The sequence below is a fragment of the Chaetodon auriga genome, chromosome 22, assembly GCF_051107435.1.
Source record: "Chaetodon auriga isolate fChaAug3 chromosome 22, fChaAug3.hap1, whole genome shotgun sequence".
In the NCBI taxonomy this organism is placed as follows: domain Eukaryota; kingdom Metazoa; phylum Chordata; class Actinopteri; order Chaetodontiformes; family Chaetodontidae; genus Chaetodon; species Chaetodon auriga.
Window position 1 is genome coordinate 10,775,304 of NC_135095.1, and position 26,972 is coordinate 10,802,275.

A 26,972-nucleotide genomic window follows, 5' to 3' on the forward strand; every position below is an offset into this window, starting at 1 on the left:
TTTTTCATCTATGCAGAGGAATGTCTCTGTTATCTGTGCAGTAATTATCCCCACAGTTTACTCAAGATATGTGTGCAACCAGGGGGGAATATAAGCACAGTTTGGTTATATTAGTCCCATGATGCCACGAGTGATCTCATCAGTTAATTCTGCAATCTCAAAAGTATTCCCAGTTACTTTCAGTACACATAAAGAGAGACACCAGCAACAATGAAGCAACAGTGAGAGTCTGCAGCCATGCTAACAGCTCTGTGAGGCTGCACATAGGCACAGCAGTGCTTTGAGCTAAATGCTAATGCTGGCATGCTCACAATATCAATGCTAAGATGCTGATGAAGACAGTTGAGGCCATTGGGAATGTTGTTCATGTTGCAGGTAGTCATGGGTTAGAGGTAGTCAAAAGAATTAAAATCAATTAAATTATTTCTCATTCATTTTATTATGGAAGATGATATATTTTGTGTAGTATGTCCATCTCACACCTCCCAAATACACGCTGAGCCAGCTATCTGCACATATCTTCCAACAAAATAGAGTTGAAGGGAAATAAAATACTTCATGCATTGGGCGGTCACATTTTGCCGGCATATTGTCTACCATAGCCGGAAAGGAGGCTGTCAGCTAAGATAAAGAATCACTGGCAACACAACTTGATTATCTTCACAAACAGGTGGATTGTCTTACTCTTTGACCCACTTGATCAGTCTCAGTCTTTTATTGATCTTTGTCTCCTGGTAGTCAGAGGGCTGTTGATGTTATCTGAGGAGTTACAACATGTGGATCATCCTCAGCCTGCGGGTCAAAGGTGAGGGAAGATGTGAAAGCACCCGGAAAGACAAACTAGTATACGTGTCTGCTGAATCCCATGCTATTTATGGATTACATCATCGAAACAGAGAATGCCTCTAATCAGTTAATAAGCTACAGCTGCTAACAGTGCAGCTACAGTTTCTACAAACCTCGCCTGTGGAGTAGTTACCAAGGGAAGGGACTGTATTATTCATTCACCTCAAATTATATGAGTTTAACATGAAGCCAGCGACAACTTGGGAGTGCCATCAGATATGAATGCAGACAGATTTCACTCCTATGTGTTTAGTCAGGAGGAGCAGTGAGGAGTGGTTCTTACTCTCAGTGACAACCTCCCCTAAACATTATGTCTGTGTTGCAACACTGAGACATTTGAGCCTCTGTTAAAACATCTACATCCAGTATTTTTTAGCAGATCAATCTTTGAATGTATGCTTAAGTGATTGTCCAAAGACCTCCTCCCAATTTTTTTTCTTTTTCACACGAAATCTGACTGGAAATGATCTCAGTTATGATGTAAATTCAATGAAAGCTGGGAGTTGCTGACTGATTTCCCAACACACCAGATTAGATGTAAGTGCCCCATGACCTACTGAGCGTGTAATACAAGATATTGTGCACCGTCTTGCCAAAAAACAGCCCCAAAAGACCCAAGAAGAAGGAGAAAACTACAATCTAGGAGGTGCTAAAAGTAATATTGTTGTGCTCATTTTAAGCAACGCTTAACAACCATGTATATTATAGCTTTCCCTAAGCAAATGAAAGGACAGAATCACTCTTTGCACTGGAACGGGAACCTCAAACATGGAACTCCCAAAAGAAAACTCCCATGAAAGTGCAATAAAAATGCCACGGCTGGCCGCGTCATGACAAATACATGAGCTTCAAACAGGGCTGATTTTATTGGTTTTGCACTGTCTGGCATAAATACTGAGCCTGAGGTTTCATAATGTGAGGAGAGGTGAGGCTCCAAGTCTGGCGTGTTATGATTAATATGATGTTCTTAACTTATTTTTCAGAAGTTTGAGTACAGAATTGGTGTTTTACACCTCACTGAAAGCAAAGCCTGCCAGGGGAGACAGACAATTTTGTGTTTGTATAGGCTTGTTATGGTATTTTCAGACTAACTATATTTAGATTTGATCATTTTTTGGGGAAGGAAGAAAAAAATTCCCAGCTGAGACTTTATTCCTGAGCATTAAACAAATTCAATGAATTAAACCTGAAAAAGTTTAGTTATTTTAGATGCTATGTCACAACATGAACAGTTACACACATTAAAGATCATTGATCAGCCCTTTCATGTACATCCTCACTGTACAATCTCAAACAAGACAGCTGTGGTCAGACCAGTCTGGTAGAGGTCTGCACAAATTACGCATTTGTTTACCGGTATTATCACTGTTTTGACCAGAAATCTAGCCCCACCCACTGTGAGCAAGCCAACCAATGAGCTCACTCCTGGGCCAGAGGAGTGATCTATATCTAAAACTCCTGCCTGCCTGTTCATTGTACTGAGTCAGCGGCCATGCGCAAATGGATCCAGAGGAGGGCTGTGCTGTGTAGGCTGTAGTCTACATAAGATCTCTGCCTGCGGGGCTGCACACACACCGCCGACTGGAAATCACAGGCTGCAGCTGGACCTTGCATCTATCTCCCAGACGCCCTTGATTTATGAGGAAGACGTAAATCCAGGATAGTCTGACGGCTACCTTGGGATCTCTCCAGCGACCCCTCCTCCTCTCATTAGACCGTCTCGGACCACGGATGCGGAGAGCAGCAACGATGCGGCGGCTCCGCTGTTAACTCGTCGGACCCCCCACCCCCCTCCCCTCTCTCTCTATCCCCCTCTCTCTGTGTGTTTTTGCCGGTGTTATCTAAAAGGAAGGCAGGATACAACCACAATGAAGCTCAAGCCGAACCAGACCAGGACATACGACGGCGAGGGCTTCAAGAAACGAGCCGCGTGTCTGTGCTTCAAGAATGAACGTGAGGAGGAGGTAAGAGGCTTCACTCTGTGTGACTGGACCACATGAGCGATGTGCAGGGGTTGTGTTTGACGCTGTGGCCTAGTCATCCTCCATCTGCACCCGGTCATTCAAACAACACATGGATGAAGATGAATAAAATTGACACTGATCTTTAATAATACATATGGCTTTTGGTTTATGGCGCCTCATTCTACGTGTAGCTGTATTCACGCTGTTTTTCTGTTTCTGTCAATGCTACTGTTTTGGTTGGTGTTTCCGTGCTGCTGTTGCTGCTGCTGCTGCTGCTGTTGCTGCGCCTTGGGCCATCCAGTTCAGGCTAGTTTGAGGAGCACGTAGAGAAAGGGGAGAAAAAGCTGTCAAGCTCGCTTCGATTAACAACAACCTACTTACTGTTACAACTTTCACAATAAAACACCTGGCTAAGAACTCAAATTCAAACTGCTTTGACTTACAGCGAAGCTCTTATTTTGAAGGCACATTCGCTTTACTTCCTGCCAGCTTCTCGCTAGCTTGAGGCAAGAAGTGGGGGCGAGGAGCGCTGCCGCACGTTTCCTTTAATAGCGGTTTAACGTCTGCCTGTATTGAGTGAGGAGGTGAAAATGTAGGTCACGAGTCTATAATTAAATACATCTATCAAATGTCGTGACACGTCGCCACATTTAATACCATGACAGTGTCAGCATCCATGACCAGGCAGTGGCCATTCATGATTATGCTGCATCCCGCCGGCCTTGAGCGGCATCTGCGTAGCAATTATGTGGATGAGGATTTAAAGGGGCCTTTACCGTGTAAATAATGAATGTGGGGTGACAGACTTACATTGTTATTGTGTCTTAAAGATGTGCAGTACAGTGGATCCACTGTGAAGGGGATTACAGTAGCTTTCAGATGAGTTTTCCACCCTAAACTCAGAGATACATTGGCTGTTGTTTTCCAAAGATAGTACAAAAGATAACAAAGATACTGCTGGATTTTTTTTTTTTTTTTTTTTTTTTTTTTTTACAAACGTGCGTTTTGGGCAACTCTTTTTGAACTGAACAATCAAAATCAATAACAAAAACTGTAAAAATGTGAGGCTGAAAACAGCAAATGGAGACAAACACACACAAAAACAAATTAAATAAGACTCAGTAGACCTACAAAATCTCTGTATTCCGGACCTGGATGCTAAGAAAGGTGATCATGTAGGTCAACAGTGCATTGACGGATGGAGCAACACTTTTCCCATGAGCCAAAACAAACGTTTTTGTCAAGAGCTGTACCTGAATATACTGTTGATTAAGCAGTGTGCATGGAGCCCTGGTATAAGAAGCTCTGTAGGTTGTGTTTGGGGTTACTCACATGTTACTCTTACATATTTATATTCATGTCTGGTACGCTGCCGGTCCGTTTTGGGGGCAGATGGTATCCCTCTATGCATATTACTACGAAGTCATATTTATGTCGAAGCATCGGGACCATTTCTTTGTTGTTGTGGCTCATTCTTGCACGTCTAAATTTAGCCTCCTCTTTGAGCTTGGCATAAACAAACTGTTACACAATATACTGTAAAAGCAGCCCAGTCTGGTGTCACTAGACTGGCACTGAGAGGTCTGCCTGAGCCCTCCAGTGTTTGGCTGTGCAACACAGATATGAAGATTTACGCACACACACACACACACTAGGGCTGCACGATATTGCCAATGTATATTGATATGACATTTTGGGATTTTCCAAAAACTGTTCTATAAAGCTTGAGATTTGCATCTGAATTAATGTTTTCATTGTTCGTGCATGATTTGTCTGAGAACTTGTGTGTACGCTGTGATCTTCTCCTATAACTTGTAATCACAGCACAGGACAGTCAGAAGCTATTGTGACAACAGACGTGTGTAGGTGTGACCATCACCCTCAGGATTTTCAGGCTTTGACGGGCATGTCTGCTCATGCAGTCACAGAGATGACACTGCTCGAAGTAAGATAACCAATCTGGTGCTCTGATTGGGATTTTGGGTGCAAACAATGGCAAGTTTCGCCTAAAGAAACGTAAAATGTAAGGCTTTGTGTTATCAATACTTGCCTTAAACACATGCCAGTGCACACACAATCAGTTCCTAGACACAGGAGACCTAACTGTGGTGAAATAAGAGCCATACATGCTGCTGCTGGACTGTTTTGTTTTGGAGAGGAACGGAGAAAGCTGAGCCCTCCGGGCGAGGTAGTCTATGACAGCAATTAAACTCCCGACAGAGAACCCTGACAGAGCAGAGGCACAGCACCTATAGCTGAGAAGAGCACCTGAGTTAAACAGCATGTGAGTTTCCTGAGGCCAAGGGAGCCTTTTGTAATTACTTTGCACCATAATATTGTGGTGATAAGTAGCAGTTAAATAAGTAGTCCTGGGTTGTTGTTTTTTAATGAATCCCACTCATTCCTACATTAACTTGAATTTGGTGATTGGTTGGCTAATTGGTTATTGTGGAGTGCACAGTTTCTTTCTCACCTGGTTGCTGCACAGAAATCAGCAGAATACAGTCAAGAATATGGTTTTAAATCTGGTGCTATAATCCATATTTATTGACATTAACAATAGAATAAGAATGATTTTCAGCTCATTGTTTTGGTTTTCTGGCCTTTAACTTCACTGACTTGGTTCAATCTCACAGCTCTGTGTTTCCAGCAGTGCAGGGCAGCTATTTTTATACAAAAAGCTCTATAAACCAACTGGATGCTTCCTCACCGGCACCATACAGCAGGCATAGTGCTGCATTTAGCAGCGAATGAGCCGGATAATTCCCTCAGGAGTTGGTGAAGACCAAACCAGAGCTAAAAGGAGAATGAATATCGGCCTCCCATTCACCAGGACGCCGTAATGGCTGCTTTTCACAGCGTTAGGGCTTTATGAGAATAAACTTTTATATAATGCCTCGAGTTCATGCATTATTTATAATCTTCTAGCATCTTTATCAGATTATAACCCAGACGCTACATACTGAAGCTACTGCAGCAGATTGTAAACAACACCATACTGGATATGGGAGGGGGAGGTTATCAGTGAGAGTGGATGCTTCATCATAAAATCAGAAATGTAGGCGTTCAGCCTCTCTGTCCTTGCCTCTCCTGCTGTTTGCCTCTGGTATTCCCTGTTTATGGCTCCTCTCTTATTTGTTGATACCTGTGTAATGCAGCGACTATATTACTGTCTTAGCACTATTGATTCCAGCCCTGCACTCGTCTACCTGAGTGTCTGAGACTTTCCATCATTCTCTCTTCCCGGCACCCGGCCTGGCCTGGCATTTGAAGCCTTCTTTATTTGACAGCTACAGGCGTTCCTCCTCGGGGAGGAGGAGGCGGAGGCGGAGGTGTTTATGTCCTCCAGAATATCCCTGCCCACTGTCCCTGTTTGAGGCCATGCCAGAGGACTTGTGTTTTACTACCAATAGGTCTGATATCTCTGATTGAGTTAAGAATTATCTTCTTCTCTAAACCAGTTACATGGCAGGCTTTTGCACTTACGGCATTTCGTGGTTGTTATCAAGGATTTGATGCTTGTTCTTGCACAAGAGGCCAGATAATGCCACAGGAGTCTGACAGTTGTCCATGGTGTTTTTCATTACCCAGAGGAGATTTACTGTATGTGTCCGCAGAATGTGCCCACATCCTTTTTTACACTGTGGGCCTCTGCCTCGTGGTATAAGTTGCAAAGCAGTAGAATGTCAGTGGGAAACACTACAGTGCTCCTCTGGGGTTTCTCCTTCACCCTGCCCCACTTACCAAATATAAGTGGGCTTTCTGCGCTCAGAGTTCAGCTGTCAGGTGACCCATCTGTCACGACGGTGTGAGTTATTTTGTTTTGGTTTTTCATCTTGCTTCTAACCATAGTCTGTGGAGTTTAAGGCAATGCTGCATTTTTTCTGAGGAAAGTTAAAAAAATAGTAAAATTGTGGGTATAGATCATGTGTTGGCCTTCTAAAGATCAGTACATGCACCTCTGGTGACTTGGAAAAGATTTGTAGATTAACTTCACTCTTTTGAATGAATTAGATTAAAAAAACACATATTAACTCGGCTTTAACACCTGAACACTACATGTTGCACTTGAGAGGTCCTGAAATGAGGCTAGCAAGTGGGCAGATGAGTCTAAACAGTTAGCTAAAAGTATAAAAGATGATGCATGATGGTGGGTGTTGAAGGGCCGCTGTAGTTCATCTCTGACCGGGTGTGTTGTGCGTCAGTCTCTGGCCTCTTAATGAACTTCAAATACTTGCATATCAGTGAATTGACCGGGCTTCTGTTGAAGTGACTTGTGGTTAGACAGGTGAATGGACGCTCGCAGGCTTGATTTTGACGTTGCTTCTTGCTGAAGTGTCCTTTCCCAAAGCTTTAAAGGCAGCACCAAACCCTGCTGCTCCCTCTCATCGATGTGTAGCTGTATTCATCTCAGACGCACATGTGAAGAACTTCTTAATTACACACAGTCTGTAATATGTCGATTCAGTGCTCTACATTCCTAATTTCATTAAAACCAAACTAAAATAGGACAAATGAGAGTTTCATGAGACAACAACCGAAAAATAAAAATGTTGCAACCAAAGCAGAGATTGTCTTTGTGCTCGCTGCCCTGGAAGCTTTTGTTTAGTATACATCTCACACTGTCAGCTAAGGACACGTTGATACCACTGATCTCCCTTTGAGCCTCGCTGGCTGCAGCTCAACACACAACCAGACCGCGAGGACCGCGGGCTGGGACGCTGTGAAACCGCTAACACGTCCAAAACAGAAAGAATGAGGGAATCAGTCATGAAAAAGCTCAAGCTTTTGTTCTTAATTGTCTCAGATTGTGATTTAAAGGGCAAAAGTTCACAGCTTGGGTTTTTTTTTTTACAGTTTGCACACTTTGCGCACTCTTAATACTACTAATGCAAACACCCCTTCCCAGAACACACGTGTCTGCCTGTACACTGTATTAAACATACACCTGTTGCATGGGATAAACACCTGCTATGTGTTTTTCTTGCACCGTTCCAGAAAATGCTTACTGAGCGTGCTCACGCTTAATCCACGTCATGCTTGACATTTGAACTATATACGCACGCAGCCCCCCCCTCCACCTCCCGCCCTGCATCCTAACCTATATCGTCTGGGAATAAGCAGGTGGCCGAGTTGGGTGAGCGTAGCACGTGAGGAAGGCGGCAGCCGACGGCGCTCACTGTCAAGGCCCCAAGCATGTGCCGTCCAATCGGTTTGGACCCGGAGCCCGGTCTTTAGACGGTCCTCAGCAGACCTCTGGTCGCTGCAGCTACAATCCCATTAGAGAACGTAAGGGAAGATACACGAAAGCTGAGTTAGGATTAAGTGACAGACTGACTCCTCTGGCAGATTACTGGATGTGGTGATCAGATGGGAAGCAGAGGTGGATGTGACCATATGTTGCACAAGCTGCTTTACTCACGTTTCTGTCTTTAATGCATTATTACTCACATTCACTGCTGTGTGTTGAGGCTGCTGTCAGAAAATGCAGCTGGATCACAGCTAAATGAAGCACTGACAAGACTGCACTTGAATCCTATTTGCTGGCTTTACTTGTATTGGCTGTTGATGTTCGTACGACCTGTGTCCTGCCACAGACTGTCTTAACAGTGATTGAACTGCTCCGTGCAAATGTGATAATGTTTACAGCAGGTGCGCTTGTGTCTGTTGTGGTTGCTATATGGATCCTGCCAGAAACTGCAGACACAGGCACATCTGATCTGTGCATATCGGTATACACTGCAACTGTAGTGTAATTCAAGCCACGCAGGCCACTCAGGAGGAACAGTGACGAGAATCGAGTGGCTCATGCTTGGTTTACATGCATTGTTTGCTGAGGTCATGTCGAGTTGGAACCGCTTCAACGCTGGCTTTGATTGAGCTCCATTGCCAGACTGGAAAAGTCGCAGTAGAGAGATGCTTGAAGCCTTCGCCAAAAGAAGTAAAAAATATTAAAGCTACATGCGCCGTGGTAGATTTAGGATCCCGGAGGCAACAACGGAGAATAAATAGCAGAGGCAGCGCCAATCATCAGTCATGTCCTCGAGTCAAAAGGGTCAAAGGCCGTGTCTCATGTTAAGTCCTCAGTTTCAGTGTGGCTGAGTCATGGCGGCTGACTAGCAGAAAGAAGTCTCTAAGGAAAATACGACATTAAACGCACTTCTGAAACGTCTAAAGGGGCATGTGATGATGCACATTCCTCATTTCACCATAGAATAAAAGACACAAAGTGCCATTCTTAAACTTGGCCTTTTGTTTTACAGGTGCTGCTGGTCAGCAGCAGTCGGCACCCGGACCAGTGGATCGTCCCCGGAGGTGGGATGGAGCCCGAAGAGGAGCCGTGTGGTGCCGCGGTGCGAGAGGTGTTCGAGGAGGTGAATAAAGCTAAGAATTCATTTTGTTTTGATGCCTCATGAAACGGTCTCATTTTGCTGTTTTGGTTTCTGACTTTATCCAAAAAGCACCTGTCCGGTATGCAGCAGGTATTCTAAGCAGCATGCAAAAAACGCCTTGGTGTAGCTGCTGTTGTAAGAGTCCTCTGTGCCTGCAGTGATGTTCAAGCAAGATTTTCCAAATATTTCTCAACATTTTTCATTTTAGAGCACCGAACACAACAACAATCAATTCCTAAACCCTGTTTTGCTGTAGTTTCAACCAAGAAGCAAATTTTTTTAAGCATGGTGCCAAATAAGGGCAAGTCCAGTAATTTTCATGCTAAGTTGGAGTTTAATACTCCTCATTCAGTCTCCATTTCCATTAAAAAAAAGTGCTGAAATGACCAGAGCTGGAGTTGCGTGGCTCAAACAGTTGGCTGCAGCGTGCTTGCTCAGGGTGAGATTTTTGAAGGGCCGCGGTGTCGGTCGCTGGCCCACCGAGGTATCTGCTGGTATTCCAGAGGTCCCGCTGGTTGAGAACCTTGTGTTCTAAAACCACGTCAGCGATCTAAACTTGGCTCCTCGCTGGATTCCTGCGCATTCACAGACCCGCTGGACGCATCAGTGGGACAGAGTGACACTTGTGAAGTATGCTTAGCAGGGGACTGGAGAAGGGGACAGATGTCATGTGTCTTTACAGTAATCTGAGTCTTGTGAAGCACATCTGAATTAATAAAGCGACTGTTAAGTGCTGTGAGAGAGACATCATAACATTTCCGTAATAATACTCTTTCATGATTCGTGCCAGGTTTAATTTCACTGCAAATGATTGATGAAGCATGCAGCTGGTCTTGAACACAACACGACTCAATAAAAAAAAAATCATCACACCTTTTAAGAGAAACAATTGTAGCTTGGCTGGCAGTTTCTACAAAAATTGACGAAGCTGAGAGGCCACAGAGGACGAAAACGCCCAAAATATCTCTATATGGGCAAAGGCATTTAATCTGAAGTTTAGTTTTTGCGTTTGAGTAATTGTAAAGCCTTTCTACATCAACACAAAGCCTGGGAGGTTACGGTAGAGTTCAGGACACAGAGGCGGACCTGCAGTTCTTCAAAACATTGAAACGTAATACACAATGCCCATTGTTTGGACTCGTAATGTCTGTGGTTTAAACGCTGCTTTTCACCTTCTATTCGTCTCTGTGACCGATTGTGCTGTAAGGCCACCGCCGCTCATAACTTTAAAAAAAAGAAAAATCACACAATGAAGTGTAACCTTCTGTCTGTTTGTTCTGTATACTAGAGCCAGAAAGGACAATGAAGACTTTTTATTTAATATGTCTTCTTTGTTTATTCCTCAGGCTGGTGTGAAGGGCAAGCTAGGACGTCTGCTCGGTGTGTTTGAGGTAAGCCTTCACGGCTTCATCTTACCCAGTCGGTATACTGAACACATGCACGATGAAGTGCACTTTCAAGGACGTAAGATGCACAAACAACCATGTCATTTTTAACCTCTTGTAACCATTAGCACGCAGTATATTGTGTAATATGGATTTATGTTTAGAAAAATGTAGCCCAGTGATTTAAGCACAGTGTATGCACAGAACATGTCAGATGGACACATCGCATGTATTTCTGGTTTGGATTTTCCTTTAATATTCAGCTTCCTTTCTTTCTGATCCCTCAAGCAAAACCAGGATAGGAAGCACCGGACGTACGTGTACGTGCTGACCGTCACGGAAACGCTGGAGGCCTGGGAGGACTCGGTCAACATAGGTACAGCTTCCCTTCACCTGCCTGTGATGGGGATCTTTCTGCTGTCTCACGTTTTTTATATTATACTGTATGTTGTTATTTACGTGAAGGGCAGTATAGCGTGCTATATGGGGCATAGAGGTATGCAGTGACAGCAGAAGCCTATAAATCTAGGCCACTGATCTTGGCTGCAGTGGTTCTCGGCTGCAGTATGTTATAGCTGTCAGCAGCCTGGGCGCCAGTATTCAACCTCAGAGCATCCTCTACCTGTTACATGTTACCATGCCTGCTACATGCACTAGTTTTCTAGAAATCTGAAACAGGCTCTAGCACGTGTTGTCTATTTTTGTACACGCCTTCTTGTATGCAGTATTTCTGTATGTGTGTGTCACCCTCAAGACGCAGTATCTACTTTCGCCTTGCTCTGATTAATCTTGCTAACCAGACAAACCAATTAGCTGAGGATAAAATGTAAATACACGCCACCCTTTGTGGTAGCTTCTGCAGAATAATTAAGTACTGAGTCTTTATTATACTTCTCAATTCCCAGTTATTAAAGTGAACTGTCACTTCCTATTATAGTTAAGAGGGAGTCACATGCAACAGCTGTTAAAGCTCGTGACCTCCTTGATCTTTGTTGCATTTAGAAGAAATAGCTTTGATGCAGAGTAGTACCAACCTGTGGAAAAGGGCAATAGTGGTAAAGGCTGTATCTTCTGAATAATAACACAAAATAGATAGAATCTGTATGTTATGGCTCTCTGATTGTACTATCCAACACAAACTTCCTCTTCACTCATACGTTATGCTCTGTCTCCCTCTGCAGGCCGTAAGCGGGAGTGGTTCACCGTGGACGAGGCCATCAAAGTGCTGCAGAGCCACAAACCCGTCCACGCCGAGTACCTGCGGAGGCTCCAGCTCAGCTGCTCCCCAACCAATGGGAACTCCATCCTCCCGAGCCCACCACCGAACGACAACTACCCCCATTACAGCGCCACCGCCACCACTGCCTCGACGGGCAGCGTGCTGGGCACCTCCTGCAGATAGGACTGCACCAAAACCTCGTGTCCTGTCAGCTTGGACAGTTCACTGAAAGTCTGTACAGTCTTGCATGAATCTAATGACTTTTCAGAGCTGCGGCTCTCCTGTATGTATCATTTGTAGTCTTAGCTGCAGGACAGACCAAAGCCATCTCCAGAACTGTGTTAAAGACTCGTGTGACAGAGCGGGAGACGTCTCTGACAGACAAACTGTGGACACAGCTATCTCAAGAACACTTTTTCTTTTGCTGGCAAACACCAGACTGATGAGCTGAAGCTTGGAAGAGGAAGCTGCAGCAGAGTCTGCTGGCGTCGATGACCTGGTGAAGGAATGCCTTACAGAAACTTTGTATGAATGTTGTATTTGGGTCGTTTTATTTCACTATCGGTCATTTTTACTTTCCTTTTAAGTGCGTACGTAATTGACCCCAAAGTACTTCCGGGAATGTCATCAACCTGTGATGATAACAGCATATTACACTACATGGATCTCACTGTAAAAGCTGAAATGCTTCAAGGATCTCTTCGCTGCATTTTGTGCACTTGTCCAGTGCATAAAATCAATAAAAACGGTTGGTGGCGTTAAAGCAAAAGCAAGCTGAAAAATCTTTTAGCAAATTAATACACAAAAAAAAAAAACAAGAGAACAAAATTTAATGGGAAATGCCATGATGGAAGCAGCTTTTGGCCCTGAATGGCAGGGTCAAAGGTCAAGCGCTATCTCACAGGACTGCAGCAGCTATCAGGGAGTTGATACCTCAGTAAACTGCTGAAAGCCGGGTGAGTCACGATGCTGTGTAGTTAAACTTCAGCCAATGCCTCCGAAGTGATGCGCCTGTTAACCTCGACTGATCCAACAAACCGGCCTGTTGTCCATTAAAAGCCGCATACCTTCATCAGCGCTTACTGCTTCCCATGCTGTCACACTGAAAGTATTTAATGGTGTAACTTACATCTTTGCCTTAGGTATTACGTGCTGCTAGGGTCAATTTTAAAAAAAGGGGGATTTTCTTCAAATCATTTGCAAATTTGACTTTACATAAAAATGACTGCTCTTTAAATGAATGCCAAGCACTTTTTATCACATCTCACGGTGCTGCAAAGCAGTTTTTCACGTACGATATGATTGTTTTCTCCACCATCTGCAAGTAAATACGAATGCTTGCATCTAGGGCTGCAACTAACGACCATTTCCATAATGCATTCATCAGACCATTATTTTCTTGATTCATCTGTGTATGGTTTGGTCTATAAAATGATGAAAAAACAAGCATCACAGTTTCTGTCAATAGATGTGTAGTCTGAAGAGTCGCTGATTCATTCTCAGATCATAAACTCTATCAGGAAAAAAGCCTTTTTTGGTTACAATAGTGATAATAATAATAATGCAGTTTTAATAGAAATATTTTGATATTTCTTTCGTTTTGTTGGTTACTGTCTAAACCAGCTCAATTTTGGGGGCCTCTTCTTTCTCCCTCCATGTTTCCTGTCTGCCTCTCAACTATACATTGTCAATTAAAGACAACAGTTTCAAATATGAAGACTGAAGCCTAAAGAAAAAAAATCAAATCCGCAGTTAAAATGTCACATTTCAGATTATGTTTGCTTACGTAAGCGCTCTCGCTGAAAGGCGACACCCACTCACTCCTGTGTTGACAGCTGAATGACGACTCGTAACCATACAGAGATTTGTACATAGCTTTGAAGAGAAACATTGAACGTGTGTTTTTAACCTGAATGAACCTGTAAAATTTCTCTTAATATTTTATATATTTTTTAACAATGTATAAATGGCAGGAAAAAGAAAATGTGTAGAAAAACCCACTGAGAACAGTATGTACAGTCTATTTGTATTGATGACAATGTGCCACAGGTTGAGGTTGTGAAGGCTGGTTGGTTTGTTTCTCCAAATGAAATAGAGACGGTTGAATTAATGCTTTTTAAATCATGATTCGGTGAAGTCCGTGTGTTCGTCCATCATGAATGAGGAGTTAAATCCAGAGTGAGATGTTCAATGAGCAGCACAAAATGACAGGATAGAGACATTTAAAAGATGTTGTTTTTTCTCTTTCTACTATATATATCTATTTATAGATATAGATATATATGCAGCATCTTTCTAATCAGCTTGTGTGCATCAGATCCGCAAGACATAAATGATGAAATTGGGGTTTTACAACATTTTAGGGGGTAAAAATGTGTAGAAAATAATGGCGGGACAGTAATGATCAGAGGAATTTCACAGACAAATACTTGTTTACTCTGTTCTGTAGCAGTAAAAACACATCTCCGCTGTTAAATTTCACCATATGACCCAGACTCAACTGTTCTATCACGAAGTCTTATCTGCAAAACCATTAACACAGATACACCAATTCAGCCATCATAAACTTGCGACCTTGTCTGGTTTTAACGAGTCCAACCACCTCAAACCGGTGTGTGTCCGTGTGTGTAAGTGTGTATTGTTGGTTGATGAATGTCAAATATGATGTGCCAAATTGAAAAATGTGTTCAGACGGGGAAATGTTTGACGTCACGTTATAATATACAGATTTTTTTTAGGCCAAAAAAAAATACTGATCTCAAACATTGTTTTATGAACTCATGTAATTTCAGAGTATAATCATTTAGATACTGACTGGATCCTTCATTGGTGACATGACTAATGAATCACAGGCACTTATTCTTTTTACCCCACACTGTTTTTAAACTCCACTTGTCTTGTAACCGAGCATATAAGACAACAATCCAGGTAAATTTAACTTAAACCCATTAATCTGGACATCTTGAAACACCTTCTCGCTCCACTTGTTGGACCCTCTCTCTGATGCTTGGGTCTGTGTTGATCTGTGAGTGCTGCTTTTCTGGGCGAAGCATGACAGTCAGGATAAGAATCCCACAGATGAAATGTATGTGCTCAAGTCCAAAAATGTCAAGCAGCCTGGACGCAAGTGTCCACGAAATGACCGGACCTGGACAGCTTGATTGTGTTGAACTCACTGTAATGTCACATGGATGTATCAAGAGCATTTCAATCAAATGAAAGATGTGTCACTGTTTTATCGTGAAGATTATGCACAGTAAGGGTTAATGTGAATGTGATTTGAAGACCTGGACTGGACAGATTGTTTCTGAGAAAAGATTGCATTAAAGGGGGAAAACCTTATTACAACTGTTGTTGAATTATCATTTATTTGAATATGTACTGTGTTCACTGTCCATCAATCAAAATGTCTGTTTGGCAAATGATTTAGTGGCTGTGGGTGCAGCTAATAAGCCATAATGTCAAAACATTTCAAAACATAAACCATTTGAAGGTTTTAATAGCTCTGGAGTCGTGACTAGATTAACCTGCTATAGGCCCCCAGGGAAAAAATGTGGGCCACCTCCACCCCTCATTCCCAGCAGGGATTAGCATCTGTAATGTTACACGTTCAGTGGATGACATTTTTGGGTTAGACAGGTTGCACGGTATCAGATGAATGCTAAAACTGCATTTTGACCCCGGGACCAGATTTGCAGAGGCAGTTTCACTGATCACTCCTAAATGGTGGATGTTCCCAGAGTTCCTTTGCATTTTATCCACAAGTACCACAGGAGCCTTCAGGACAGCTTTACAGAGTCACCCAGCTTTGTTTGGAAAAGACATAATTGAGCATATTATAATATCTCAACAATGGAGAAGAATAGATTAGAAGCTGGTCTTTGTTCTCATGTGGGAAAAGAAAACAGGCCAAGCAGCCACCTGCAGCACAAAGAGTCAAACACTGACTCCGAAATGAAAGCAGACTCCTATCATAAATGTCTGGCAATGTTGGTAAATTGTGGCCATAAAAGTTGGTCAAGTTGCAATCAACAACTTATATAAAGACTGATAGTCTTTTCCCTGGAAAGACATGCCCTGTGGACCTCCCTCTTGTGCCTGGCAGTGCTTTCCCCTTACATCTCATGCCAGAGAGGGTAACCAGGGTATCTAACGTCAGTGCTTCACTTGGATCCAGTCTTTTCACTTAGCTAATTATTAGTTAGAGTAATAATCTTCTCATCAAAGCTAGCTAACCTAGCTAACTCTTGATCACATATTTGTGTATGTCTATGTCCCAAAATGTTGAAACTGTTTTGTGTGTGATATAATCTTAAATGAAACTAGCTCTTAAAGAAATAGAGAAATTTAAAATTAAAGTACAATATGTCAACTTGTGTCTACCTTAGCGGCACACATTGAGTGTAATAGAGAGAGTAACATTAACCGATACCACCAGGCAGCGACACCTGACACCTCAGGTGCGTCGCCTCTAGCCCCGCCCACCACAGCGTCAGGACTGCGGTGGATTCACCTGAATGGGACAAAAGCAGGACCGATCATCGATCCAGGAACAACACCTCTCTGGCTAAATGAAGCGAGCGACTTAGGGCTCTCCCCGGATTTGCTCACAATGGAAGAGGCGTTTTTTAAATCAACCTTACCTGCGCAGGACTTCGTGCTGGAGGACTCCAGTCTGGCGCTGCCGGCCGCACTGGATCCCAGATCGTCGTGGAAGGTGTATTCAAAGGACCGGAGTCAGCGCGTCCAGCAGCAGGTTCAGCTCACACTGGCACGGAGGGCGAGAAAGAACGTATCAAATGGTAAAGTTCATTTCTTCTTCATGTATGGATGAATGACAGAACACCCCTGAAGAAGCTCCCAGGTGTTCACACACAGGTTTGATGTCGCTCAGGCCACTCCTGTTCCACTCCTGTCCACCTCCAAGGATCATTTATCAGAACAGACCGGACAGCCATCACCTCTCCTCCTCTTAGACTGTCTCATTTGAACGGATCAGTCTTGAATAGTTGAATCTATCCAGTATTTTACAAGAGAAAAAGAAAAGCAAAGAATGAATATTTTTCTTATTTTCTTATCTTGTCCCTCTCATGGGGTCCTAATTAATACAGACCACCAAGTGGCCTCTATGTGTAGCCTTTTGGAGAGCTACTATCATTTCGACTAAATACAGGCATTTTTGGATGCATACCTCACAGTAGCTGCTTGTCCAACAGGTTTCTGCAGTTTCATTCATCAGCCTAAAGGGAGACAGCAATGACAGCTGACAGAGCTTAAATTTAATATCTCACCCACTGGCCTGTTTCCCTCAGCCTAAATAAAGATGTTGGTGTGTCAGCTGTGAACTTCAGTCAGTCATCAACCAAAAGTAATGATAATATTTTCAGGAGATATTACATCAAAACATCAGTATGCCACTGCTTCTTATTAGGCTTGTTATACAGCCCCCATTCCAAAGAAGTTGGGTTTCTCTGAGCTCATGTAGTAATATCCTTTATACAGTCATGTGTTCTCAAAGCGATGAACCTTGCTCTGTCCTCGCTTGTGAACGACTGAGCTTTTCCAGGATGCCCCTTTCATACCCAATCATGATACGATCACCTGTTACCTGTGGAATGTTCCAAAGAGGAGTTTTTGGAGCATTCCTCAACTTCCCCAGTCTTTTTCTGCTCCTGTCCCGACTTGTTTGAAACATGTTACTGCCATCAAATTCAGAATAAGCAGATATTTACAAAATTCATGAAGCCGATGTGGAAAAACATTAGTTATAATGTCCTTGTACAGTTTTCATTTGAGTATATATCAAGAAGGATTAGCAAATTGCAAAGCGTCCACAAACCCTTTGGATTCATGGTTGTATTTACGCAAGAGGGTTTACCATCTTGAATCTTGAATTATGTCAATTAATGCCGAACATAATGACATCCATAGATAGGATTTAAAGTATCTGTTTGATCTGTTTTATCTCTGCTTTCCTGCTTCTTCCATCCACTTCCCAGTCCCTCTCAATGCAAATGAACACATGACGTTTGGTGAGTGTCTGCTGCAGTTTTTTAGCTCAGGCAGTATCATGCTGCTGAACTGAGGAGGTGTTGGTGTTGCTGTGTGTTTAGGTAATTACAGTGTGTAACAGTACTCTAACAAAACCTCCTCCATTTGTTTCAGGAAGTGTCCATTTCCAGAAAAACCCAACAAGGAGCTTTGACGCTACAGATGGACTTTTGCCGAACATGAAGGTATGGCACTGTTTCAGCTCACTCTTGTCTTCATGCACACACACACACACACACACACACACACACACACACACACACACACACACACACACACACACACACTTTATATGATTTTCCCCCACTAATTATAATAATAATAATAATGATCATCATCATAAGAAGAAGAGTTTTATTTATGTCACACATTTCATTCATAAAACGCAGCTCAAAGTGCTTTACGGTGTGGCATTACAAATGGACTAAAGATCTAATAAAAAGGCAGACGTCTGATTGGCTCTTTAAGTCAATGACAGATCACCATCAAATGCAGTCAGTTCAACTACTTTGGTTGTTTTATTTGTTCTCTCTTTGAAATTTGCACCTGCCTATTATAAAAGAGCTGCATGGACATGTTGTAAGCCATAATTTGAATGTAGTCAAATGGACTGCTGCTGCTTTATGTTCAGAGCTTCCCGGCCTGTCAGATGAATCATGGTGTTCCTGTATTTAGCCAGACAGCAATTGTTATTTTCAGGTGATTCTCCACTAATGAAAACATACCTCTGAATATTATATTCCATTTCTGCCACATTATGCCAATAGATCCCCCTAAATCTTACACACTGGTCGTTAGAGCCCTCCCAGAGGAATTTAAGTGAGAGTATCAGCAGAATAAACAGGTCACAACATACTAAAGTGTTGATTGTGTGTTTTTTTTTGTCACAGGTAAATGGATTCAACTTCCCCGGCCGCTCTCTTTCAAGTAAACCTGTGCAGAGACCATCCAGGAGGGTGGAAGTGTCTCCACCACAGAGCCCAGAGTCTCCTCGCAGTCACCTCAATCATTGTTCCCTCCGTTATGGGACCTACACCCATCCAGGACCCAGGCTGTCACACAGGGGCACGCTGGACCACTCTGATTCATTTCGTCGCTATGCCTTCTCAGAGGGGCCCCGTGTCGCGCGGCCGCATGCCTCCACAGCTGCATTCAGGAGCTTCCGCCAGAGGTCACTCAGACACTCAGTATCAACAACGCCTGTGTTTGCAAACGCGCCTTTTCAGCAGAGTGGTCAATATGGCTCTTGCCAGAGTAACAACCAACCTGTTGTGAAACGGCAGAGTAACATTGTGCAGGCACCAAGCGGTGATATGATGCTCGGTGCTAGCAAGCCTGATGGAGGCTTGTCCTGGCTGGCGAAGGTCAGGAGGGAGGGTGAGGAGCAGCACAAACCAAAGTCATACCCGCCCTCGTTCACCAGCGATGTCGTGGACAAGGGGCGGCAGATGGAAGCAGAACTCCCCAGTCAGCAGATGGAGACACGTAATGTCACGACACTGTAAGATCATGTGTTTGTGTTAAATTCTCTTGTGTTCACATTTAATAATTCAGTATATTCTCACGTTGTCCTGACGTGCGATTCAGGCCATGACCAGTATTTTGAAAAGATGTGTATATTTTGTCATTTGTGGCTGTCTCCTCACACAGGAAGTCAGAGAACAAGCCCCCAGAGATGACGTTAGAGAGGGCCGTGAATCTGTTGACCCAGGATGATGAGGAAACGGTCGTCTGTGCTGCCAGTTACATCCAGAATCAGTGTTTCAGGAGTGCTGATGCTAAAAAGATTGTATGGGACCATTCTACAGTGATTCAAAATGCAATTTAGCCTCGGTGCGTCTGTTTGTACAGTTAAATATCTGTCAATAAATAATCCACTCTCATTCCAGGTGTTCTATCTCCGTGGTATTGAAAAGCTCCTACACCTCCTCCGCAGTGACGATGAGGAGGTGCAGCGCGTCGCCGCTGGGGCTCTACGTAATGTTGTTTACCAGAGCGACGAAAACAAGATGGAGGTGAAGGAACTCGACGGCCTGGCCACCATTTTACGGGCACTGAAGAGCAACCGTAATGTGGAGACCAGACGAGAACTCACTGGTCAGTTTTTTTACCCAGCTACATAATCAGGAACTCAGATGTTTAAATATATATAAAAATATATGATTGCTGCACAATTTGGAAACAGTGACACTCCAACTGGCTTAATTTGCTTTACAAAGACACATATTGGCTTTAAGACCTCTTAAGATCTTAAGGTCAATTTAGCTATAATTTTACACTAAATGTATAACTAATAAAGTATATCCTATCTCGCTTCTAGGCCTTCTGTGGAATCTCTCCTCTCACGACCTTTTGAAGGAGCGCCTCTCCAGAGAGGCATTATCTGTCCTCACACAGTCAGTCCTGGTGCCCAGTTCTGGCATTTCCGAAGGCGAGAACCCAAAAGACGAGCTCCTAGCCGATGCTGCCGTTTTTCACAATGCTACTGGCTGCCTGCGGTAGGCTTCTTTGTTGGCTTTGAAACTAGATAACCAGTGAGCTTTTCCCATGTAGATCATAGATTGGAGTAAACAGACACCACTGCCGGTGTCGGATAATTAGCTCATATCAGCCTAAGTACTGAATTTATGAATCCCTACAAAAGCAATCATGTACTTTGCTTGACGTCGAATAAATCACTTTGTATCCTGATGTAAAATGGATTATACTTCACTGATTTTATCAACCACAAAATGAATGCCTTTCATGGAGAAATTGATGGAGAAAGTGAAAAGTTTAGAATCTGTCAGCAGTGACAAAGAAGCACATTGTTTGGTCACTGTGCAGCATAAGACAACAAGTTTATGATATGACAAAGTGCAAGTGTTAGCAGATGGCAGAGCAACAGTAATATACAGTATCTGTCTCTGCCAAGCTGAGTTATGAGTAAACAGCCCCTGAACATGGTGTAAACTATTATCATCCTTCATCTGAATCCTGCTGTAATAACAAGCAGGAAATACTGACGGTATGTCTGTGGAAAGAACTATTACTCGATTCGTTTTCTGGAGGATTTTGTTGGCAAAAACCCAATGAAAGAAATTTTTGAAGAAATAAACAGCAGGACAGCTACAGAGACCAGAGGCAGAAGTAACAAGGGGCAATTGTATTTTAGCTCATATTGCACTAGTGAGAAAGGAGACAGAACCATGAAGCTCATTATGCACATAGATGATCCTTCTCTGCCTGCCAAAGGACAAACTGGTGTCTCGTACTTGTCCAAGTTTTTCTGCCAAGACTCATTTTTGAGGTATGAAAGTTTTGTTTTTTTCATCTACAGCATTTTCCTTATGCTGTCTTAACCCTGAACATCTATGAATTTTAATCTGTCTAGTTCTGATGGCCATTCTATCTAACATTTGACATCTTTGGTAGATGTAAGCTTCGTGGTTTCTAGCCAGCAGGGCAGCTTGTGTCAGGGATGGTACAACTGGGGGCAATTAGCACCATTAAAATGGTGACTGGCTCTTTTTTTCTAATAATTTAAGAAAAGTCTTTTGTTTTTGTTTAAATATCTGTCTATGTTCTCCTTGTATAATTTAAGGCAGTAGTCAAGTCCTTTGCTTCTCAATCAGGGTAGTTTATTGCAGTTCTTGCTATTTATATGAGGTTATTACATGTATGGTTACATTTGCCCTGGTCTCCCTGCTTGATGATGGGTTGAAGAAATATCCAGTTACTCCATTTTCAGTTCTTAAGCAGCTTCCTGAGGTTGTCTTTGAGCGAAATGCTAACATTAGCATGCTAACATGCTTCCAATGACCATGTCAACACGCTGAGGTTTAGTAGGTATAGTGTTTATGTTCACCATCTTAGGTTAGCGTGTTAGCATGCTAACATGTGCTAATTAGCACGGAGCATTCGGTCAAACCAACAAGTGTGAACCTGCTGGTGGCGCAAGAGGGAAAGTCAGAGACGATTAGCAAAGTCATTACGATGCATCTAGTTAGCATAGCTAAAAACAATAACAAGCTAGGTGTTCTGAGATATTAAAGGCAGTCAAAGATGGCTAAAATTTAATATGTCGGCATTTCACATACAGTAGAACCTTGACACTCAGCATATCTGTAATCAGTTTCCTAAATGGAGCCCGAATAAAAACAGAGTCGTAAAGACGTGCACCATCTCTCTGTTTACAATCCAGGAGATATCAGACACACCACTCGCTTGGCCGCTACAGCCAGATCAAATGAGTGAGAGACTGAATTATTCATCGAGCTCTCTCCTCTGTCCGCTCTGCTGAACTGAAATCACTCAGTCCTCACCATCCCAATGTTCTCAAGTTCTCTTAATCATCTTCTCAAACCCTTTGAGCTCCCCCTGGATGAGAAAAATGATGAGTTCCTCTCCCATTTATGTTTCATCACTGCACAAAGAGCCTGTTGTGCGGAGACAGAATGTTAATTGTCATATTTATTTTCCAGGGGAAGTTGGATGACATAAACAGGGTTTGTCAGTTCGTGAAATCTTTTGTAATGATTGCTGCTGGCTTTGGAAAGGCCTGAGATTCAAAATAGTGTATCCATTAACCTTTTATAGTTATGTGGTTGACAGAAGGGCCCTTTTTTTTTTTGGCTGACTATAATGGTGGAATTCTGCTTATCTCACTGAAACACACCCACAAATGTAACATTACCTTGATTGTTTTGACTTTTCTTTGTTTCCAGAAATCTGAGCTCTGCTGGTCCAGATGGCAGGAAAGCAATGAGGGAGTGTGAGAATCTTATCGACTCTCTGGTCTACTACGTCCGGGGAGCCATATCTGACTATAAAACAGATGACAAGGTGAAATGAAAATGATAAGCATTCCAGAGAAAACCTTTATCTTCTCAGGCCGTTTCACAACGAACTGTGCAGCGGTTTGATGTAAAGTCAGCTTGTTACAGGCCCACATGTGGGAGTTTCTACATCTGCACCAACATGCAACCCCGATTCCATACAGTTGGGGAGCTGTGTCAAACAGATAAAACAGAACTGATAAAGGCTCAGTCCTTCACAAGCGACCACTTTGTGAACACATGATTGTGCAAGGATATTACTACATGAGCTCAGGAACACCTCATAAAACAGTTGGTAAACACAGTTAGTTTGCTAATGATTGCGTTCTGTTTAATTAACATTTCACACAGCTCCTGGTGTTTTTGGAATAGGGGGTTGTATAACAAGCCTATTAAGAAGCAGTGGCATACTGATCTTGTGCAGAACAAAATCAATGCTGTCCTGGAAATATTGTTATTATTTTTGGGTGATGACTGATTGAAGTTCATAGCTGATACACCAACATCTTTATTTAGGCTGAGGGAAACAGGCCAGTGGGTGAGATATTAAATTTAAGCTCTGTCAGCTGTCCTAGCTGTCTCCTTTTAGACTGATGAATGAAACTGCAGAAACCTGTTGGACAAGCAGCTACTGTGAGGCAAAAATGGCTGTATTTAGTCGAAATGATCATAGACCTCCAGCAGACTACACACAGAAGCCACTTATAGTGTTATAACAGTGGAATTAAGACCCATTGAGAGGCACAAGATAATTAAGGGGACAGTAAATAAGAAAAATATTGCTCTGCTACTCAAATTCTGAGAGTTAGCTTCAGTAACTTGTGTCTATGTATGTAATTAAACAGTTTGCCACTGTATGTACTTGGTATTAATGCCTGTTTCTGCTCTGAAGTCCACAGAGAACTGCGTCTGCATCTTGCACAACCTGTCTTATCAGATCGAGGCAGAGCTTCCTAAGACGTACACCAGAGACCTCAGAGAATCTCGACAAATCTTGGCTTCTAAACCAAAGGCTGTCGGCTGCTTTGCTTATCGCAGTGCCAAGATCACAGAGGTAATCCCTGCGGACAGTAATCCACATTGACAATACAAAAGATGTCCTTGCAGAGTAATATTTGAGAGCGATATTCTGTGAAAACTGCTGGATTTCTGCAGGTTTAATCAACCAAAAAACAGCTTCCCAGAAGGAGATCTTATTTCTCTTATATTATGTGCAGGGAGAGAAACATCGTGAGACATTTAACATTCCTGCGCTGCCAGCAGTGTATAAACCTGCTGTTATGTACCTAGAGTTGCAATGCTCCATTCAAGTTGATCTAATCAGTATTTTTTACATTAATAAAGTGTCAGATGGGGTCGTCATAGTCAGTTCCCCTCACCTCTGCAAAGCTTCCTTTAAGTACCTGCCTAGCACCAAACAGCAGACAGAAAAAATTAGCAACTAGCTAGCATAGTAGCATGTTTCTGCTGCCCCCAAGTGACCAAAAACAGTTTATTGCAGGTTTAAAGACATTTTTGAAACAAGGAAACTGTACCTTGAAACTGAAATCTATATTGAGCACACTGAGCACCTGGTTAAATAAACTTTAAATGCCTACACAGGTACACACAGTAAGAACAAGAAAAACAGACCAAGGCAAAAATATAAACACTTGTCATTCATTACTAATCTGCTGCTTAAAAGCTGCCTCAGGTTGAACTTAGTGAACCTGCTGATCTAAAATCAGCTGCAGCTCACAAACTGCTCCTCCCCAGAATCTGGAGCGACAGTGCCCCCTGCTGGAGGAGAAGGCTAACCCCTGTGGCATAGAGTGGCTGTGGAGCGCCATCACGATCCGAATGTACCTGTCACTGATGGCTCGCAGTGTGCGTCACCACACCCAGGAGGCTGCTATCGGAGCCCTGCAGAACATCACAGCTGGGACCGGAGCGGTAAGTCAGAAACTTTAATCCAGCTCTGATTCTTATAAGAGTTAGAGGAAAAGAGCAACATACAAGGTCTATATCAGTCAGATTAGGTTTATAATTTGGGTTGTTTTTTGTTTTTAATACTATTTGATACTGTAGATGTAAGTATTGTTCAGTTATTTAATAGAAAAGTAACACACACCATCTAAAACATAGCTGTTATTAATGTATTTCGGCCTTTAAATCAGATTCAAAGTAATAGCATGTATATGTTGCACCTATTTGACATACTTTCTGTGGCCTGGCAGATGAATGAAGCCATCGCCTTCACTATTGTTCAGCGGGAAAATGGCCTCCAGCATGTCAAGAAGATGTTAGAGGAGGGGGAGAGTGATGTGAAGAGGATGGCCATATCTTTAATAAGAAACCTGTCGCGCTACCAGGAACTGCACCCTGCAATCGGTAACTGTTCCCATTCAAACCTGAGATACTTTGAGGTTTTTGCTGTTATTTTTCTCACAAAGCAATTATTCTTGCACATTTCCAATATATCTTTCATTCGTTGTCCTGAAGTGAAACAGGTGTTGCCAGAGGTGGTGGGGATGCTACCCAACAACGACACCAGCACCGACCTTCCCACCGAGGTGACGGTCTCTCTGTGTCATATCCTGAATAATCTGAGTCAGAGTGACAGGCAGCACGTCAGAGCCATCTTCAACGAGGGAGCCCTCCCAAAGATCATCAACATCAGCAGCAAGGACAACGGGTTAGTCAACCTTAAACACACCTGCCACTGCAGAGCGGGTGCACCCCGACGCGAAGGACTTCCATTCTCTGATGTGTAGTGTTTTTTTTTGTAGCTATATTATACCAAATATAGATGAGAGAGAATAATGTGCACTTTCAATTTCCTAGTTATGGGCCAACCAGAGCAGGTCAGGCAGCCTCCATCCTCCTGCACACCATGTGGAAATACAGCGATCTGCATGGGGCCTACAAGAAGGTGGGTCCCTATCCATGCACCAGAATAACACATAACACCGTGTGAAACATGTTGCCCTCCTGTCTGCATGTGTTCCTGCAGCTGCTCTGGTGTTCATCTCTGTGCTCTGCATGAGAAGCTCGTAGTTTTTGCATGTGTCACGGCACAGACAGTACTGATAAAATGATATGCTTCAGGTCGAGGGAGTTTAATTAGCTTCTTCTTGGCTTTTGAGTTGCTCCATTAAGACGAGGCAGTTAGCCATCAGTCATTTTTGTACAGCACAATATACATAACACAGACACTGATAGACTGAACGTGGAGACGTGATACAGGTTACATTGTGAGGGCGGTTCTTACAAGTACTGTCTGATAATGTCTCTTGTTGTATTTGGCAGGACTGCCACGTGGCATTATTGAACTTATAGGACTGGTTTGTCGGGTGTTTAATTCACTAGTTTAGCCACCTCATAGCTGTGAGCCTTGCTGTCTGCTGCAATGTTTTGACACTGCCACTGGGGGGCAGCAAATTGAAAAGAAAATCAAAATGAAGTGTTCATCATCTACACTTTCTTTCTCAACAGTGTGGGTACAGGAAAACTGATTTCATCAATACAAGGACAACAAGGGCTGTGAACTCTGGACGAGACTGAGCCAAAGATCTGTGAGAACCGAACTCAAGCTGCACTTGTTGGCAATAATAGCACCTGCAGTCCCAAATCGCCCAATGCACTGTTGCTCCTGTAATGTGTTGTTTCACAAAGGTAAAATACTTGGATTTTATTTCCTCAGTGCTGCAGGTAAAACACTATGAACTATGTCAACAGTTCCAAAAAATGGCTTCAAAAAAGTGAATTTAATTGTTTAGCTTTAGTTAGCTTAAGGACAAACATGCCATTTTCATATATGACATAGGAGAATTGAGGATAAAGGATAACACAGCTATGAACCCATTGAACTTTACATGCTTCATTTCATGGGACCTTTAAAGCACTTTTCAGTTTTGTCGACATTCCTCATTAAACACATGGATACTTCTGGCCTCTGTCCTGGTGCCTCATGGTCAGAGAAACTGACAGATGAATGTAGAAGCTTACCTGAAAAGCAAAGATAATGAGTCAGCTTTAAAGTATTCATTTATACTTGCTTAGTTGTTTTTTTTTTTTTTTTACTGTAGCAGCAGCTAAACAGCTGAGAATACTTTGTGTGTTGTTGTTGTTGTTGTTGTTGTTGTTGTTGTTTTTGCATGTCAGGTGACACAGTAACTAAACAAAGAACCACAATGAAAATATTCAAACGCACCAAAGAAATAGTGAAGGATGAAAATAAAATCAACGGCATGATGATCTCTTATGTATTTTTAAATAGGATGATTTCCTGCTGTAACACAAAACAAGCTGATCTGTTC

At 42.8% G+C, this 26,972-nt stretch overlaps 2 protein-coding genes across 2 annotated transcripts; both read left to right on the forward strand.

The window, feature by feature from the left end:
- Nucleotides 1-2,318: 2,318 nt before the first annotated feature.
- nudt4b (nudix (nucleoside diphosphate linked moiety X)-type motif 4b) lies at nt 2,319-15,154 on the forward strand. Its single transcript, XM_076722469.1, has 5 exons — nt 2,319-2,810; nt 9,074-9,184; nt 10,549-10,593; nt 10,876-10,963; nt 11,769-15,154. Exons 1-5 carry the CDS (start codon nt 2,715-2,717, stop codon nt 11,987-11,989), a joined length of 561 nt encoding a protein of 186 aa, XP_076578584.1. The 5' UTR covers nt 2,319-2,714; the 3' UTR covers nt 11,990-15,154.
- A 1,201-nt stretch (nt 15,155-16,355) lies between these two features.
- On the forward strand, nt 16,356-26,585 carry pkp2 (plakophilin 2). The gene is made up of 13 exons (XM_076722500.1): nt 16,356-16,608; nt 17,972-18,042; nt 18,748-19,358; nt 19,508-19,646; nt 19,747-19,954; nt 20,178-20,355; nt 22,564-22,681; nt 23,567-23,728; nt 24,430-24,606; nt 24,891-25,044; nt 25,156-25,348; nt 25,498-25,585; nt 26,149-26,585. The coding sequence occupies exons 1-13, from the start codon at nt 16,419-16,421 to the stop codon at nt 26,215-26,217; spliced, it is 2,358 nt and encodes a 785-aa protein (XP_076578615.1). The 5' UTR covers nt 16,356-16,418; the 3' UTR covers nt 26,218-26,585.
- Nucleotides 26,586-26,972: the final 387 nt, after the last annotated feature.